This window comes from Sceloporus occidentalis, unplaced genomic scaffold (assembly GCF_023333645.1).
Source record: "Sceloporus occidentalis isolate IW3139 unplaced genomic scaffold, rSceOcc1.0.p SCAF_14, whole genome shotgun sequence".
Lineage (NCBI taxonomy): Eukaryota > Metazoa > Chordata > Lepidosauria > Squamata > Phrynosomatidae > Sceloporus > Sceloporus occidentalis.
This window is the reverse complement of record NW_028316994.1, coordinates 3,367,523-3,387,127: the sequence shown is the minus strand read 5'-3', so window position 1 is coordinate 3,387,127 and position 19,605 is coordinate 3,367,523. Positions and strand designations below refer to the sequence as shown.

Here is a 19,605-nt window from a genome sequence, read left to right as displayed (position 1 = left end):
CTTAAACATGCTGTGAAGTTGCTTGGCCACACATGTCCTAGTTTTCTTTTGGAATAGTTGGGTGGCATCTGTGCCCAGGAATCTGTGCCCAGCGTACACAGTTTAACCTTGTTGTCTAACAAGATTTTAATCCCAATGTGCCTGTTCTGTTGGGATTGCAGGGATGGCACCATCTTGTCTTTTTCTTTGGCCTCCATCTGTGTTAGATTTGTATATTTATTTATTTCGTCCTTTTTTTAGGGAGGGGGGGTTTACTCTGGTTTCTCATCCGATTGTGTTGATCTTTCACCTTTTACTAAAAATATTTGCGGATTGATTTGCATATTTCTAGTTATCCTAGAATCTTCCACTTCAGGAAGAAAAGAATTTTAGGACTTATTCTGAGACAAAATTATCAGAAGTGAGATGTGGACACTCTATTTCTGTTATGCCATCAATGGAGCTGTACTTACTAGGCAGACCAAGGCAACTGTATCAGGCCACAGATCTTGGATGACATGACGGGACAACAGATAAATATTCTGTTTGATTATATTTTTACTAGGAGGAAGAGGGAAAGATTCTACCTCTTGTGCCAAAGTAACTTTGCTGGATTCAGGTACAATCCATCTTGACTTGGCCAGAGGTGGAGCTGGCATTGTTTGCTCTACCTCAGGCTCCAGAATTATCATAATATGGGTACCACAAAGGAAAGATTCCCACATGACCCTGCCATGCACGCACCTTCCACTGAGGACTTGACTTTATAAATCCACTAATCTCATTATATAAATAAGATAAATTTGGAGAGATGGTCTATTCTATGTGCTTTTCCTCAATATAGATAGACTATACTGTCAAATATGTTTTTATTATTGATTTTTGTTTTGAAATAGTGCAAAGTAATGACGGTAGCTCAGATCAATTTAATCTAATAACATGTTGCTAATGCAAAATGTTGATTATTGACATTCAGACTAAGGGCTGGTTTTCATAAAGCATGAAAATGACAAACCATCTCAAGAACCAACAGCTATTATTAATCATTCAAATGATAAAGATGAAAGAAATTTTAATCTAAATATTTATTTGTTTCCAATGTGTGTGTTTTTTCTTAACTGAGTATAAAATGTAGGTATGAAAAGTTAATTAAAAATTATCTTTATTAGATATGTTTCATTTTGAGTAGTCTCTCCAAGAATAAAATGCTGTACTCTACAAAGTGAAATAAGGAGAAAGAAGCCAACATGTGCTCATTTTGGTACTGTAACATCCATGTGTTCTTGGCATTCTTTCCTGTGTCTGCTGCCAAGAGAAGGAAGCCAACAGGTAACAAGGTACTGAGTCATAAATTATAATGAACAATAGTTCAGATTTGTTTTTGGCACAGTCTGATAGGAAGACAACTAAAACTAGACTGGGATCTGAGTGGTGTGGATGTTTCACAAGAAGATGGCTCTTTTACTTTTGTAAATTTTTCAACCTCCAGACTGAAGGAACCGGGAAAATATCTGGATTTGACCTTCATTTTTACATCATCAATGTGCAAAGTATCTTCTCCAGCAAAGGTGGGGAACCATGTGGCTCACAGGCTGTCTGGCCCATTGGAAGGATCCTTTGTGAGCCATGGTATCCCTGCCGTCTATTTTGTTGTCAATAAAGCTAATAGCATCTATAAGAACATTTGAAAGAAAAGAAAAAGGGCATCACTGCAAGGAGCCCCTACACAAGCAGGGAAGTGAGAGCAATCAGATCTCCGTCCGGAAATGCAGAGTCGATCCCTCCATTTGCCTCTTATAATCAGCATCAAAGTGCTCATTTTGGGCCACTGTGAAATAGTTCTTCCAGTCACCGGTCATTCCTAGAGCAGGGGAAAGAAAGAGGAGTCAAAGCACCGTGATGATTAATAGCACTTAAGATAGAGGGTTATAAAACTAGAATCTAAAAACCTGTCAAATCTGCTGAACAGAGGAAGAAAAATAGAAGGGAGTTCTTATCCTTTATTGACTTCATCTTCTCAAGTTTCTCATTTTTCTATCAGCAGCTGAGACACTGCCTCAGAAGCCTGATCTGCACTGTAGAAACAATGCAGTTTGACACTTTAACAGCCATGGTCCAATGCTATGGATTTCTGTGATTTATTGTTTGTTGTGGCCCCAGAGCTCTCCGACAGAGAAGGCTAATTACCTCACAAAACTACAAATCCCAGCATCCCACAGCATTGGGCTATGCAGTTAAAGCAGTGTCAAGCAGCATCATTTCTGCAATGCAGATTAGACCAGAGAAAGCAAAGTGCGTAGTATGAGTCCTCCAAATTGGCCTTCCCTTTTGCTGTTCTGAATCAGCCAAGGGCTCCAGGCCCTGAGGAGGAGATAGATTGGCAGGCAATGGAATCTTTCTTCCTCACCAGACAATATCCTGTACTGTGCTTGAAAGCAGCATGTAGTTTAAGGATCAGGCCCTCTTACACACAGTTTTCTCACCTACCAGTTTCCTGGCATCTTCAAAGACCAGTCCCAGGGGCATCACTAGGGGGGTGCAGGAGGTGTGGGCTGAGCCAGGTGTTATCCTAAGAAAGGGTGAGACCATTGCTCCCCGAAAGTCTGCCTTTTGGCACAAACAGGTTGTGACTCTTTAGCATCCCTTTAAAACCCTGGAGCTGAGTGGAAGAGAAGGCATGAGTGGGACAAGGCTCAGTGGACAGAGAAAGGAGAGGTCTTGGGGGGGTTATTATTATTATTTTAACAAGTTTACTCTTTTTAAGTATTCTTTAAAAACAACACATCTTACCAAATTTTTCATTTTCATTACATGAAACTATGTAAATGTAAATGCATTTAGGTTGTGTTTATGATATTGTAATTTAAAGGTATAATTTTAATTTTGCAAGTTTTTTGTGTCACAACTATTGCCATTACCTTCAGTGATACGTGAGAATTATGATTTATGAGTAACATTAGTATGAAAAGCAGTACTAAGGATTCTGTGTGAGGTGGTATGGGAGGAGGTCAATGGCAATGGTGAGAGCATGAGTTAACAGACCAGGTGACACTAACCCTACTAGACACCCCCAAATTTGTAGAAAAATGTAAAAATTAAGGGAGAAAAACAGAAAGAGGCAACGTTGCCCCAGTTTCAATGAGGTCTGAGTGTACCTATTGAGCATAAAATGCTGACTGTTTGGGAGGGAAGGAAAACCCATGTATAGAATTTTGTATACTCTATACCCATGGAATGCAATGGAGTTTCCTGAAATAAGGCCTCATTGCCTAGCTAAAATACTGAACAGGAATTTGTTAGAGGACCATCTTGGATTAATACTGGTGGTAGTAGTAGTCATCATCACAACAACCTTTGGTCTTATCCTTCAAGCTATGATGTTTCTCCAAGCCCTCTAATAACTGCTTCAACTCTACTTCTGAAAAATATAGGTACACCTCACCCACCCCCATCATCTTCAGACACTCACCCTTCCTCATAAAAGGGGAGATGGAGTGGTCCATAACTGACGTGGGGATGCTTGAATAGTTGGCCATGCTGTTTTGACGCATCTCTTTGAAGGAGGTATGATGTGCAATCTTTTCCACCAGCTCTTCATCTGCAGGCCTCTCCAAGAATTGCATTACTTTCCAGATCTCCCGTCGTGGATCCTGGAGGAGAGGCAGCATTCAGGGACTGAATCTTGGAGGGGGACATAGAAGAGGAGAAGGAAGAGGGGAAGGAAGGGGGGAAGATGGATTTGGCCTGCCTACATCTCTATTATTTTAGAGTAAATATCTAGGAAGTGGGGATAGAGAGCCAGTGTGGTGTAGTGGTTAGAGCATTAGACTACAACTTTGAAGGACAGGGTTCAAATCCCACTCAGGTGTGTAAACCCACTGGGTGACCCTGTGTAACTCACACTCTCTCAGTCTCAGAGGATCACAGGGGCAAACCCCCTCTGATCACCATAAGTCTAACATTACTTGAAGGCACAAAACAACAACAATAACAATAACAACAGGAGGTGGGTGTATGTATGTGAAAAGGGAAGATTCTTTCTTTGTTCCAGGCCAAAACTAAAAAGCCATTTCACACTACAGTGGTCCCTCCACATTCGCTGAGGTTACGGGTAAAGGAGCCCTGTGAATGTGGAAAAACCACAAATAGAAAAAACACAATTGTTTTTACCTAAGAGAACATGTCTCTAGGAATCTCCACTCCTCCAATGAAATTTTATGGTTAACATCTGCCAGAAGCTGATCATAGAATCATTCTGGAGTCCCTACAAATGCCTAGGGAAATGTTTTCTCTAGGACTGTCTGGGTTCTCCAGCACAATTTTATGGTCAATTTCTGGCAGAGTTGTCCTGGAAGACCTAGAGATTCCTAGAGAGAACATATTAATAGAAACTGCAAATAATCAGATCCACAAAAGTTAAAGCTGCAAAAGTGGAGGACCAACTGTACACAAATATAATACTATGATTCCACTTAAACTGCCATGGCAACATCCTATGGAATCCTGGGATTTGCAGTGTAGGGAGAGATACTTTTAATTCACTGCCATGGTGCCCTAGTGCATCACTGAACTAGAAACTTCAGAATTCTATAGGATGCAGCCATGGCAAGTAACATGGAATCACAATGCTCTAACTGTATAGTGTGAAAGAGCCCAAACCAGCACTAAAAGGGATTAGATCAGAGAAGGGCAGAGGATTAATGTTTTTGAGATGAGAAAAGCCATGCCTCTTTCAGGTCTTCATAGAAGAGGTAGAGCATCCTTTGTTCTTTTCTCTTGTCCCACCAGCCTTTGACATGGTCGTACCAGGATCCATAAGAGACTGAGGAGAGAAACAGATGTACTTTATGAGAACTGTACTTGAAATAGATCATAGAATCATAGATGCTCCAGAGTGCTATAGTGGAGGAGAGGGAAACAGAAACCAGTGCAATGCCATAGATTTTCTTGCCTAAAGTTCTACTTAAGGGGTAGGGAACCAGTGATATTCCAAGCATTATTGGAATCAGCTACTCATCAGCCCCTAACAGCTAGGTTCAATCTTCAGGATATAGGGAAGTTTTCGGGGGGCGATGAAACTCTAAGAGAATATGGAAAGAATCCCAGCCATACACACAGGGTGATTAGACAGACTCCCGCCTGAAACCCAAGAGAGCTGCAGTTAGAGATTGCAATACTCAGGTAGAGGGACTCCTACGTTATTTCCTTTTTAAAATGGTAAAGGACAGAGTTTGTCCTCTTTTTAATGGATAGATAATCCTACCTGACTAGCTCATGACCCCCCCCCCCCCATGTCAAAAGGAAACTGTAGAGGCAAGACCACACTCTGAATGTCTCCTCTGCAAATCTTCAAACACAGGAAAAAGGTGTAATAATGGCCCCTAATGAAAAAAACTAGAAACATAAGGATAAGAAACAAGTTCAAGACATCACTCACATCACTGGTACTGAGGGCTTCTAGAAAGCCTGCAGTGGTCCCCCCTCAAGCATCTACATCAGCTTCATACCCTCGAGATGTGTCTAATGACAAAAGCCATCAATTTTACTCAAGAAATTCTTCTGCAATGATGGTTGGAGATTATGAACCTTGTGGTTGCCACGTAACTTCAGATCAGCAAGATGCCGGAAACTTAGGGTTCATTTCCCATTAAACAACCCTTACCATCTCCAGCCATAAATTTCTCCAGGAATTCATTCCACGTTCCAGGTTCAGGGTGAACTCTTGCCATTTGATAGAAGAAGTAATAGGAGACAACCACATCTTTGGCATTTCTGGCCACATAGATCATCTGTCATGTGGACAATAGCATATAAATTAAGCCACTTGGTACAAATGTAATGGAAATCACACTCAAGTCATCCTCTACTGGAGATCTGACTCAGACCTCTCTACTGGTATTTCAGATTTTTCTCTGCTATAGAATATATTCTATAGATAGTGTGCAATATTTAGCCACCATGCCCTCTCACCTTGCAGTTCTTTTCCCAGAATGATTTTGGGAGCAATTGGGCAGGAAGGTGGGTTTTAATTAGACATGGGCGAGGTGCTATTTTTAGCAGCTCAATGCCTAGATGAAGGGGAAAACAGAGTAAATGAAAGGATTTCACTCATCCTGTGCCCAGCTTTAAGTTGCTATCTCCACATCATCCCACCCCAGACCAACCTTCCCAAACCCTGTGCCTGCCAGATGCTTTGGATTACAACTCCCATCATGCTCAGCCAACATGGCCATTAGAGAAGATGATGCCAGGCAGTTCTTCCATTTCACACAAGTGGCATTTCCCCACCCCAAACACATCTTGTTGCCCAGATTAGAAAACTTGTAGGGTTACCTGACTCTACTTTAGGAGCGGCAAACTCCAAGAAAGGGACTCGCATGTAGATGGGTTTCTCTTTGCAAGCTTCCACATTGCCTTCTTTGTAGATCATGTCTATGACTTCACTGATCCAGGTAGTTCCTGAAAGGTTTTTACAAGGTAGAATTGAACCAAACACAGACAGCAGCAGTTGACTCCACTCTGGGTTTTAGTATGAACCCTAAACAAGCTATCTAAGGAGTTTACCACATGAAGGAGATTGGGAGTTTATCCCGTGAATATCCCAGAAAACTCACGCAATCACATGAAACAATTTCACATGACATCACACAAAACCCACCATTAAAGTGGTCACAAAGAAGCGTTAATGCACATCATTTTACTTTCTGGATTTCAGCAACAATGCATTTCCAATATCACTTTATTTGTGCAATTGCATATGATAATCATTCGCACAATTACTTGCCATTTTTGCTTTATTTGCAGGTTGCTTTAAATGAGCTTTAATCTGTCTTTAATGCCTAAATTAGTCCCAGTGTGATAAATTCCTAAGGAAGAGAATCTATGTGGAGATGGGATTCCTCCCCTGGGATAGATCTTTTAGAGTTTAGGGTAAAACCTAGAACCAATTTCTTATTCCACTGCCATAGAAGCACCCATCTGCCATTGCAGGCAGGGGAAACGAGAGTGTATATGAAATATAATTATCATTATTTCATTATTTCATTGTTATAATGATATTTAATTATTTAATTTAAATATCATAATGATATATAAAATTTCTATAGTCACAGGAGATATAATTTTCTCCATTTGTCTTCATACCTTCTAAGGTACTGAAAGGCCAAGTTCACAGTGATTCCAGACTCCTTTCAGTGAGAGAAGTGGCTGGAAGGAATACAGATTTCTGTTGAAAGCTCTTAACTGGTCATGTGTATCAGGGCTAGGAAACTTATCAGCCTCTCCAGATATTGTTGGATGATGCCACTGCTCATTCCTCTTCACTAGTCCTTGGGGTGTGGTTGATGGGAGGTGGAGTCTAGCAACATATGGAGGTCTATAGGTTTGTCTCCTCTTGAGCTATATTGTCCCAGAGCAGGGCCCTGTCTGCAATATCCTGCATTATTCTTATTAGCACTTGCAGTCTCTTGCTGTCTATAAATGTAAACAGCAAGTAATTCATATTATTTGCATGGAAATCTGGGCAAAGCCTTAATCTGCACTGCAGAAATAATCCAGTTTAATGCCTCTTTAACTGCCAGAGCTCAATGCGATTGAATTCTGGGAACTGTAGTTTTGGGGGGCATTTAGCCTTCTCCGTTAGACAGCTCTGGTGCCACAACAAACTTCAGTTCCCAGAATTCCGTAGCATTGAGCCACAACAGTTAAAGTGGTGTCAAACTGGATTCTTTCTGCACTGTACATGCAGCTTTATTTGCCCAGATAGGCACAAAGTCCAATGTATTTTCAGGCCAATAAACTTTCAAGGAGTTGTGTTGATCCTTTACAAACCAGTTTGGTCAGTTTTCATCTCAGCCAGGAACACCGTCTTTTGTGGCGACTGATCTAGCCTCAAATTTTCCCCATTATCCCAGGACTAGCTCACAACAATAATTTGTTCCAGCTGGGACAATCCATCTTGTCTGTCCTCACATGCCCCTCCACTCCACAGCCTTTACTGTGAGGAGTGCAGCTTAGTTCAGAGGGGACAAAAATTCTGGAGGGAGGAGGTGGTTATGTAACTCTTCCTGCAATTCAAAACATTAATGGTAATTTGACTCATATCTTGGACAAAGTTCATGCACTACAACTGTCCCAATATGGCAAGGATGATCTGCTTTTACGATGTTACAGTTTCACCTCTTTCAACTTTCCCACTTTCTTGTCAACTTACTTCAATGGCTGCAAAAGGAATTCAAAGTGTAAAAGAAGTTTATACTAAATTAACTCAGCGGAGAGAAGAGGGCACAAAGGAGCAGAATCTTTACCTTCCCTCTAGGCTCAGGCAGCAACAAACTGCTGCAGTCTCTCTTGGCTCATCCTTTATAACATTTTATAACTCCTCCTTTGTAACCTTTTCCAACTTGACCACACGCTGATGTTGTTTGGCCACAGAAATGAATTTGTTTGGTTTTTTAAAAAATATTTTTAAAATCTTTAGAGAGCTGAATACCAATGTGCCCCTGTGTGATTGTGCTAAAACCAATAGAAATGTTCTGATCAAAATAATCAACTATTCAGAGTCTAAACATTTGTGACGTAATACATTTCAAAGTCTTAACCAGGCTAATTTATTAGTTAATTTTTAAAATGGGTTTCCTGGATTCTTTCAAAATGCTAATCTTCCCCAGAAGGGGCTGCAAAACTTATTTGTTTATTTTAAAACTATTAAGATTTACTTTTAAAAATTACCATATATGTGTGTGTATATATACACATAGTCACCCACACTTTTATAATTCCTGGGCTGTCGAGGTGGAATAAAGAACCCAGGAGGCTAAAACACCTTCCTTTTCTTCATGCAAATGCAGGCTGAGGGATCACTCACCAGATTTTGGGTAAGTGGAGATCAGCAAGTCATCTGGATGCGCTTGAAACTTGTCCACTTCTTCCATGACTTCAGCAAAGTACTTTATCATGGGAACCCCCTTGACAGAGATAATTGGCGGGCGCTCCATCTCTCCTTCTGGCTTTATCTTGACAGAGAAGGTGGTTGAAGCGTTTACCTATGAGCAAGCTGAGAGCTCAGGAAGTTACTTTTCAGAAGGAATTCATTCTGTTGCTCATCACAGCACCTAAAAACCACACATTTCTCTAACCTGTTGCAGCAGAGGGAAAGTTAACCTATTGCACTATTCATTCCTTTTCTATTACTTTCTGTTGCTTTTTTTAAAAAAGGAAAATAATTATTTGGATTGATAAAAGAATGGACTAATACTTGCTTTTATCGGTTGAAATGTAACTTTGTTCTAACCCCATTACCCAAAAGTGTAGTTATTTCTCCCCAACCCCTGTACTACTATCTTGTAACAAAGTGAATACCTACAACTGATTCTCCTTGCACACACTCACAGATACACACATAGATGGGTATGGAACAATAACCAATTCATAGTTATATGTGAGCAGAAGCTGAGGCTAAAATGGAAGGTAACCGTACTAGGTAAATTCTGCATTACAAAACATTTTCGGTATCTAGTTCTTCTTGTGGACAGAGCAATCTGGGAGGGAAGAATTTTGCTGGGAGAGGGCTAAAATCTAATCCAAGCAGGACAGAGTAAGAGAACAGAGATTGCTCCTTGGTTTCAAAGCCACAAGTCCTCAGATTGCCCTCTATTCCTCTTCCCTTTTATAATATCAGCAGTGAGAATGGACCTTACCACACGGGGGCTTTTTGAGCGTCAGTTCGCATTGGCCGATTCGTATTCGCGTCATATCGCATCGTTCATCCACACTCACGCTCTCTGAATACGCTTTGCCAATTCGTATTCGCGTCATATCGCATCGATCATCCACACCTGGGCGGCCTTCCAGATCGAGGTCTTGCGCATCGGCCAATGCGTATTCACGCAAAGTGAGGCCAGTGTAGATTGGATCACCACATCAGCCCAATACAATGTGTGTTCGCTGATGCGCATTGGCAGCATTGCACATGCTCTTTGGGGCTCTGAACGGGGCGCAACATTTTTAACTTCCGGGGGTGAAGAATAATGTCACTGTTTAGCGCGGTATATCGCGAGATTTGCTGCCTTTAGCCACTTACGAAAGGGGTATGCACCATCTGTGTGTGTGTGTGTGTGTGTGTGTGTGTGTGTGCGCACATAAATACATACATACATACTTATACACATAGTGGTACAGCCAAAAGTGTGATGCCTTTTTTATGTGTACACACACATTTGTCTGTATGAGAGTTTATATATATATAAGTGTGTGTGTGTGTGTGTGTGTGTGTGTCTTTTTAGATTGTAAGCCTGAGGGCAGGGAACCGTCCAATTAAAAAGATTGTATGTATAGCGCTGTGTAAATTTACAGCACTTTATAAATAAAGGTTAATTATACACACACACACACACACACACACACACACACACACACACACACACACACCCCTTGTGAATACCAGCCAGCCTGCCTCCTGAGAGGAACCTCTCCTGAATGCTGACCTTCCCTCCCTCTTCCCACTGTTCTGGGACTCCTTGGAAGTAGCAGCAGCACCTTCAGCTCAGCAGAGAGAGAGGTGGGGCAGCATCCCCTCAGCCATCCCTCCCTCCCTCACCCTTAGAACCTGGGACGTCCAGAGGCTCTTATAGCTACCCTTCTCCTCTCTCATCTCCCTCATGTCTTGGGATCGTCAGCCCATTCCATCCAGCACTGTTGGACTGCACCTTTATTTTTCTGCTTTTCTCTTTTCTACATTTTCTCCTGCCATCTGTTTGTCACCCAAACCTCTCTTCCTCATGGCTCCTCGCACCTCTCCTTCTCCTTATCTCATCCCTATCCGCCCCCTCCCTATCTCCCAACTCCCATTCTCTTGCGCTCTCTGGAACTGCCGCTCCGCTGCGCCAAAAGCAGCGGCAATCCATTATCTTTTCCTATCACAATCATTTAATCTTCTCGCCCTCACTGAAACCTGGCTTCCGGCCCACGATACTGCTACCTCTGCTGCCCTTTCTCTTGGCGGTCTCTCCTTTACCCACACTGGCCGCCCTGAGGGTCGCGGAGGAGGGGTCGGCATCTTATTATCAAAGTCCTGCCAGTTTCAGGTTCTCTCTCCTCCCCCCAGCTATTCCTTCTCCTCATTTGAATTACACTCCATTGGACTCTTTTTTCCTCTGCAACTTCGGGTTGCCATCATCTATCATCCTCCTGGTTCAGCGTCTCAGTTTTTCACAGATTTCGAGTCTTGGTTGACATTTTTCCTTTCAGATACTGTCCCCTCCCTGATCTTAGGTGACTTTAACATCCACCTCGACGATCCCAAGAGTTCCTCAACCTCTCACTTCAGCTCTTTTTTAGCTTCCTTCGGTCTCCAACCACATTCCAACTCTCCAACCCATTCCCTTGGTCACTGTCTTGACTTAGTTCTCCCTTCCAAGTGTGTCGTGTCCGACTACTCAGCTTCTGATTTTCCACTATCTGACCATCACCTACTTTCCTTTACTCTTACCTACATCCCACCTCCCCGTCATACCATCCTCCGCCAGTTCCGCGATCTTCATTCTCTTAACCTTAACCATCTCACTCAGTCCTTAGACTCATCCTTCACTTCTCTCAATCTTGGGGACTCTGCTGACTCAGCTATGTCTTTACTGAAATCTACTCTCTCTTCAACTCTTGACAGCTTTGCCCCAGTATCTACGTGCGTGTCCTCCTCTTCCTCTATGACTAGGCCTCAGCCCTGGATCACTCCCATTGTTAGATTTCTCCGGTCCTGCTCCCGAGCAGCCGAACGTCTCTGGAGAAAGTCCAGGGAGTGGGCTGACTTTATCCATTTTAAGTTCGTTCTTTTATCCTTTTCATGCGCCCTGTCGATGGCAAAACAAGACTACTTCAAATCATTGATCTGCGCCAACGAGAGGCGCCCGCAGCGCTTGTTCTCCTGTTTCAACACACTGTTAAAACCCTCTCCTCCCTCCGTCTCTCCACTCTCCGTCCCTCCAACTTCGCCAACTACTTCATTACAAAGATCACTACCATTCGTTCTGAGTTAACTCCTCATGATTTGGCTCCCATCATTAATCTCCTCACCCCTCCTACTAATAAACTCTCTGTGTTTCCTCCTGTTTCTTTGGAAGAACTCTCTTCGCTGCTGAACTCATCCAAACCTACCACCTGCTCTCTTGACCCACTTCCTTCTCATCTTCTAATCTCTATAGCCCCCTCTTTGTTACCCTCCCTCCTCTATATCTTTAATCTCTCTCTCTCTTCGGGTTCCTTCCCCTCAGTCTTCAAACATGCCTTAGTTTCCCCTATCCTGAAAAAACCCTCTCTCGATCCCTCTTCCTTGGCTAGCTATCGTCCAATCTCTCTTCTTCCTTTTCTTTCTAAGGTGTTGGAACGAGTTGTCTATTCACGCTGTCTTGAGTTTCTTGAAATCAACTCCATTCTGGATCCCTTCCAGTCTGGTTTTCGCCCATGGCACTCAACAGAGACGGCCCTCACTAAGATCTCAAATGATCTTTTGCGGGTCAAGGCAAATGGCCTTTATTCTATCCTTGTCCTTCTCGATCTGTCTGCGGCCTTCGACACCGTGGACCACTGTCTCCTATAGATGTACTCTCGGACCTTGGTTTCTCGGGCCTTGTTCTCGATTGGTTCACATCTTACTTGTCAGATAGATCTTTTTCAGTGGTCTCGGGTGGTCAGACCTCGTCTTCTGTCCCCATATCTGTTGGAGTTCCTCAGGGCTCTGTTTTGGGTCCCCTTCTGTTCTCTTTATACACACTCTCCCTTGGCAAACTTATCGGTTCCTTTGGTTTCTCCTACCATCTTTACGCCGATGATACCCAACTGTACCTTTCCACCCCTAATCTTTCGCCAGAGCTAGAGCAGCAAGTGTCATCCTGTTTAACAGCTGTCTCCCACTGGATGCACCATCGGCGTCTGATGCTCAATATGTCCAAGACCGAGCTTCTTGTTTTCCCTCCTAAGCCCACCCTTCACTATTCCTTTTCTATTTCTGTCAATAACGTCTCTATCCAGCCGGTCCAGGAAGCCCGCAGTCTCGGTTTCATCTTTGACTCCTCTTTGTCATTTATCCCCCAGATCCAGACTACAGCCAAAGTCTGTAGATTTTTTCTCTATAATATTGCCAAAATCCATCCATATCTCTCAGCTTCTACCGCAAAGACACTGGTCCATGCCCTAGTGGTCTCACGACTAGACTACTGTAACCTCCTCTTAGCAGGGCTTCCCCTCTCTCATCTCCACCCATTAATTTCTGTTCAGCATTCAGCTGCACGCATTATTTCACTCGCTCGCCGTTATGATCATGTCTCCCCTCTGTTGTCCTCCCTTCACTGGCTCCCTCTTCCTTTCCGCATCAGGTACAAACTTTTGCTGCTCACCTTTAAAGCCCTGCATGGGCTGGCCCCTCTTTATTTAACCGATCTTCTCTCTCCCTACACCCCTACTCTCACTCTCCGCTCTGGTAGCCAAAGTCTCTTCTCTCAACCTAGGATTTTCTCTGCCCCGTCCCGGATCCGTTCCTTCTCTCTTGCTGCCCCTCATTCCTGGAACCTTCTTCCTCTGCATGCACGGCTCATCACTTCCCTAACCAGCTTTAAGGCTGAGCTGAAAACCATATTGTTTAGGGAAGCGTTCTCAGGGAATTTGTGATTGTCATCTGGCTGTCTGATAATATTTGATGTGATGTGATTTGTTTTTATATCTGATGTTTTTAACTTGTTTTTTCTTTTTTATATGGTAATTTTATCTATTCCTCTTTTTAATTGTTACTATCTTAGAGTGTATGCCTTGGGCAGGCTTTTATATACTCTTTAAGTTTACCGACTTTGTACAGTGCTGTGTATAATTACAGCGCTCTAGAAATAAAGTTTAATAATAATAATAATAATAATAATAATAATAACATATATATACAAAAACACACTGTGCCACAGCCAAAAGTGTGATGCCTTATTTATATGTCTACACACACATCTGTCTGCTTGAGTGTTTATATATATGTATATATGTGTGTGTGTGTATGTATACACACACACACACTTATAGTGTTACTGCCAAAAGTGTGAAGCCGTATTTATATGTGTACGTACACAGCTGTGTGTGTGTATGTATATATATATATATACACACACACACACACACACACACACACACACATACATATGCACACTCATGCATATATATATATATATATACACACACACACACACACACACACACACAAACTGTGGAGCAGCCGAAAGTGTAATGCTGCATGTATATGCTTGCACACACATCTTTGTGTGTGTGTGTGTATATATATATATACACACACATACATATACATACACACACACACACACACATATATATATATATACGCACACACACGCACACACACAAACTGTGGAGCAGCTGAAAGTGTAATGCTGCGTGTATATGCTTGCACACACATCTTTGTGTGTGTGTGTGTGTGTGTGTGTGTGTGTGTGTATACATTCCCCCCTCCCCAGACACAAAAGGTTTCTGCTTTATCTCGTTCAGTGGAAATAACGCTCCCTAGCCCCAGCGGTTGTGCTAAATGGGGAAAGGGCCACCGGAAGGAGAAGGGGGAAATTCCAGCGCAGCATCATGGGAGATTTGTAACCGATGGTCTTCAAGAGAACCAGCGGATTGGATGTACACACCAGCCAAAGTAGCAGAGGTTCCGCACTGGCCATCAATGCGGATCCAGCCGATCCCCTAATTTTGCGGACTCGGAAAACGGAGGAGCCGGCTGCCTTCAGTTCGGAACCCAGCCGTAAATACGCATTGGCCAAAGCGTATTCACGCTATATCGCATTGGTCAATGTGTATTCAGAGCTCACAGGTGTGGAACTCCAATGCCATATAACGCAAATACGCATTGGCCAATGCGAACTGACGCTCAAAAAGCCCCCGTGTGGTAAGGTCCAATGGCTCCTATTTACAGTACATCTATTCCTATTTATATCAGATCAGTCCTCCCCTGAGTTCAACAGAGTTTGTGAGAAAGTAATGGCAGGTTTGTAGTCCTGAATATGGGAAAACAGAAGCCGGGATATTTATTGAGGACCAGACCTTCCCTGTAGTAAAGAACGTTAATTTTTTGTACTACAATTTTTTTGGTATGCCTCTGTAACTTTTCTAGGTTCTGGCTCCTCTATGGATTAAGAAAAATACACACAAAAGCATCTTTACAGGCTTGCCTCAAGAAGAAAAGCCAGAACAGGAGTTTTGGCTGACATCAATTCCCCATAGCCTTTCCTTTCCCCAGCCTTTGGGGCCGCATTTTGCAGAGCATGCAGAAAGGGAGACAACATACAACAACATCCTTTACCTTGATCTTGAAGTTCCAGCTGTCTTTGTGTTGAACTCTGGTTTGAGAAATAAAATGCACACTCATCCGATTTATAGGGCACAGACCCAAAATGGGTGGAGAAGAGAGACGAGAATTGTCGCTAAACTGAATTCACCCCTTTTGAATACACAAAGCAAGGGAAGTCCATGTATTACCAAATACACAAGGCGTCATAACCATCTTTGATGCCAAGCTGGCAGGATGACAGACTTGGTTTGTTTAACACAGAAGAAATGCTGTAGGTTGTCCCTTCTCATTTTTGAAGGCTGTTTGTAATAAAGGTTTTATGCCTGCATTTTCTATTGTAAATTAACAATGCCTCTTAACAAAACAACTTCGAATTCCCAGTCCTCTTTCTTCCTTTAGCCTAGGAAAGAACCCCTGCTGCAATCCTGTCTTAAGACCATGTCAGAAAGCTGTATACAGCCCTGGTAAATAACACAGCTCAATACAGTTACCAACACCTCAATGGAGCAAGAATTCCTTACTTGTGGGTTGAAAGCCATCATGAATTGGAGTGGGTTGCATTACTAATTTATATAGGAAATACACTATACAGTTGTAAAATAGAAATAGAATCCCAGGGCTGGAAGAAACAACAGGGGCCGTCTAGTCCTAACCCCTGCCAAGTAGGAATAGACAATCAAAGCACACCTTGCAAATGGCCATGCAGCTTCTGTTTAAAAATCTCCAAAGGAAGGAGACTCCACCGCACTCTGAGGCAGCATATTCCACTGCCAAACAGCTCTTATCATCCTAATGTTTAGGTGGAATCTCTTTTCCTAGAGTTTGCATCCATTGCTCCATGTCCTATTCTCTGGAGCAACAGAAAACAAGCTTGCTCTATCTCAGTAAGACAGCTCTTCAAATATTTAAACATGGCTAACATGCCAGTGCTTCACCTTCTCTACTCCAGGCTAAACATACCCAGATCCCTAAGCTGCTCCTCATAGGGCATGGTTTCACCATTTTGGTTGCCCTCTTCTGGACACACTCCAGCTTGTTAATATGCCTCTTGAATTGTGGTGCCCAGAACTGGACACAGTATTCCAGGTGATGTTTGACCAAAGCAGAGTAGAGTGGTACTGTTATTTCCCGCAATCTTAACACCATCTGCTATTGATGAAGCCTAAAATTGCATTGCCATGACTCATGTTTAGGAGCACAATGTTATCTAGTATCACTTTATCTCATTCAGGCACAGACCTAGTATGCCTTTAACTGACCTTTAGCTATGAATGAGACTAGTCCTCTTCATTGTCTGTTTCTTTGATTTCTCCTTTCCGGCCCAATTCACAGAGGGACAAATTCCATCCCATGACCATTTTTGCACATTGTGTTAATGCATGGTTTACATTTGCCATAGCCTGATATTTATTGTCCTTCAGGTGATCAAACAATTAAACCTCATTTCTTGTTTGTTTCCTTTTCATTTTATCAGCTGCTGTTTTATTATAGGACTAGCTAGTAAGATGTAATCCTCAACTGAGATGTAGAGAACAAGACATGACTTTAAACAAACCAGAGTTCATAATCCAACTATTCTAATTGTGACTTCAAGCCATCTAACAATCCCTTGAAAAACTAGTGGCAAAAATTAGTGATCTGGTGAAAATACCACTAGGAGTGTCTGCACATGAATAAATGTGAATGTTACAGGCATGCTTCAGTTAACAACGTTAATTGTCCCTCCTCTTCTCATCACATCACATATCATGTTAGCTCCTCTAGCAAGTGTTTGACTAAAGGGTAGGGTATAAATGCTTTTGAAAGCCAGTATGTTTAACTTTGAGCGTTGGACTTTGACTCTGGAGATTAGGCTTCGATTCCCCACTGGGGAAGCCCAGTGGGTGAACGTGGGTGGGTCAAACATTCTCAGCTCCAGAAAATCCCACCATAGGTTCAACTTAGGGTTACCATCAATCAGAAGTGACTTGATGGCATTCAACAACAACAAATGCTTTAAACACAGGAACAGAGAACTAAAAGCCCTTACAAATCTACCAGTAGAACCTGATTTATCTTCTTCTGGGCATCCTCAGAAGATCTTGAAAGAGAAGAGAAGCTCCGAATCCTGTTGGTTGACATAACTATGCACCACTTGAAAAAGAACCTTACACTGGAAAATCAGAGCATTACGAGCATCATACACTGGCCTAAAGCACCATGAAGATTTCAGCCAAATTTTCTTACAGTCTGTTTAAATTCTACCAAACTTCTCCCAGTATGTGCAACTGCAAGAGAATTACATTATGAGGTGAAGGATGGTTCACATGAACTGATGTTTTGTATCAGAACAGTATCTGGAATCATCTCAGATTTAGGGGATAGAAGAGCAATGAATGGATGTTGGGAAGGGGGGAGTCTTCAGAGATCGTGGGATATTTAAAACAAATATAATTAGAGGAACATAAAAGAAATTTGGGAAACTCAAGTGGTATGCATTTTGTTCTGTTTTAAAGTTGGATTCCCCCACCCACAGCAGGCCTTGTAGGAGGCTGAAAGGAACATTTATTGAAGTTCAAAAGGAACAGTTGGATGGCATCTATGTAAAGGAGTGGATAGAACGGCCTGACCTTTAGTACACAGGTATAAACATACCTTTATGCTGCCTAACAAGACTAATCCAAATAAGCTCACTGTGTTGATTTTATGTGGTTTATAATATATAGTTAAGATCCAACTGACACAATTAACTCTTCTGAAATGTGGTGCAAGAGGAGAGTTCTATGGATACCATGGACAGCTGGAAAGGCAACTAAATGCGTCTAAGAGCAAAACAACTGTGAACTCTCCCTAAAAGCCAACATGACTAAACTGAGCTAAGTGTACGCTGGACATATGACAAGACAATGTGGCTCATCAGAAAAAATGATAATGCTTGGTAATGTTGAAGGCAGTAGGAAAAGAGGAAGATCACTTTGCAGGTGGATACATGCAATCAAAGAGACCACAGCAGTGACTTTGCAAGACCTGAGCAGAACTATTCATAATAAAGTATCTCAGAGGCCTCTCATTCATAGAGTCACCATAAGTTGAAGCCATGTTCTAGAAGAGTACACTACTAGAGCACTATTTCTTCTTTAGGTGTCTAGTGTACTGAGATGTGCGTGTGTCATGGACTTCCTTCCCTTCCCTTCCTTCTTTCCTTCCTTCCTGTTTTTTTTCTCTCTCTGGATTTGCCTAAAGGCAGTTCTGTCTGGAAGGTGTCATGCTGAGAAAGGATGTTATGAAATGTTTTCCTGGTAGGTTTTACATCAGTTTATCCAAAGTTCAAGAGTTTTTTTTACTGCTGTTTTGAAAGTTGCCCTGCCTTTGTTCTAAAAAGGGAGCAGGGAATAAAACATGTAAATATATATAAAGGGGTTATTCAGATAGTGTAAATAATCCTGTGGGTTAAATTTGTTCACATGAATTTCAAATGCATTCAATTAAATTTGGGGAGGGTAGCTTAAAAACCCACAAAACACAGGGTTTTTTGTTCCTCCCACCAAGTTTTCCTGAAAGATTCACATTGTCAGTTGTGTGAATAACTGATGTGATTAGACCCTGCATGTCTTGAACATGTTTCGAATACATCTGCATCATCGACTCCATCTTTATTTTCAGTGTATATACATGTGGGCAACAGAACTCACAGAGATGCAGTTCTGATGAAATAATAGTGTGAGCAACAAATCAGAAATGCATGAAATAATTCACATAGCCATATGCAGATAACCCCAGAGATACATAGGAGTTTATCATACGGGAGGCTAAGTGCCCAAATCCCTTGTAGAAACAGGATTTAAATCCTGGAAAAATCCTGCAAAAGTGAGATCGTTTTCAGACACATCGGGGGGCATTGAGCATTAAGCCGACATTAACATTAACCTGCACAGAAAGTGGGCAAAATCGCCCGCTTTTTACTTTCAGGAAAATCTTGAAAGTAAAAAGTAGCTGATTTTGTTCCCTTTCTGTGTGGGTTAATGTCGGATTAATGCTCATTGCCCCCAACATTATCTGAAAAAGATCCCACTTTTGCAGAATTTTCCCAATTTAAATCCTGTTTCTGCACAGGATAAACTCCATGTGATAAACTCCATAGTTCCAGACTTGATGAACATTTAAAATATGTGGAAGGCATATTAATAGTTTCTAAGCTTTGGGCACCACCTTGTGGTTCGAATCTTCAATACTATTGTATAATAGAAAGAGGCATGCTTTAAAAAGCTAAAGAGAGCAAGCTACCCTTAGGCACCCATATTCACAAGTAAATT

At 42.1% G+C, this 19,605-nt stretch overlaps 1 protein-coding gene across 1 annotated transcript; it reads right to left on the bottom strand.

The window, feature by feature from the left end:
* Nucleotides 1-1,124: 1,124 nt before the first annotated feature.
* Nucleotides 1,125-15,358, bottom strand: LOC149303563 (sulfotransferase 1A1-like). Its single transcript, XM_089481155.1, has 8 exons — nucleotides 15,326-15,358; nucleotides 8,846-9,034; nucleotides 6,313-6,438; nucleotides 5,950-6,047; nucleotides 5,642-5,768; nucleotides 4,707-4,801; nucleotides 3,449-3,629; nucleotides 1,125-1,840 (listed from the first exon to the last, which is right to left on the bottom strand). The coding sequence occupies exons 2-8, from the start codon at nucleotides 8,973-8,975 to the stop codon at nucleotides 1,728-1,730; spliced, it is 870 nt and encodes a 289-aa protein (XP_089337281.1). The 5' UTR covers nucleotides 8,976-9,034; nucleotides 15,326-15,358; the 3' UTR covers nucleotides 1,125-1,727.
* Nucleotides 15,359-19,605: the final 4,247 nt, after the last annotated feature.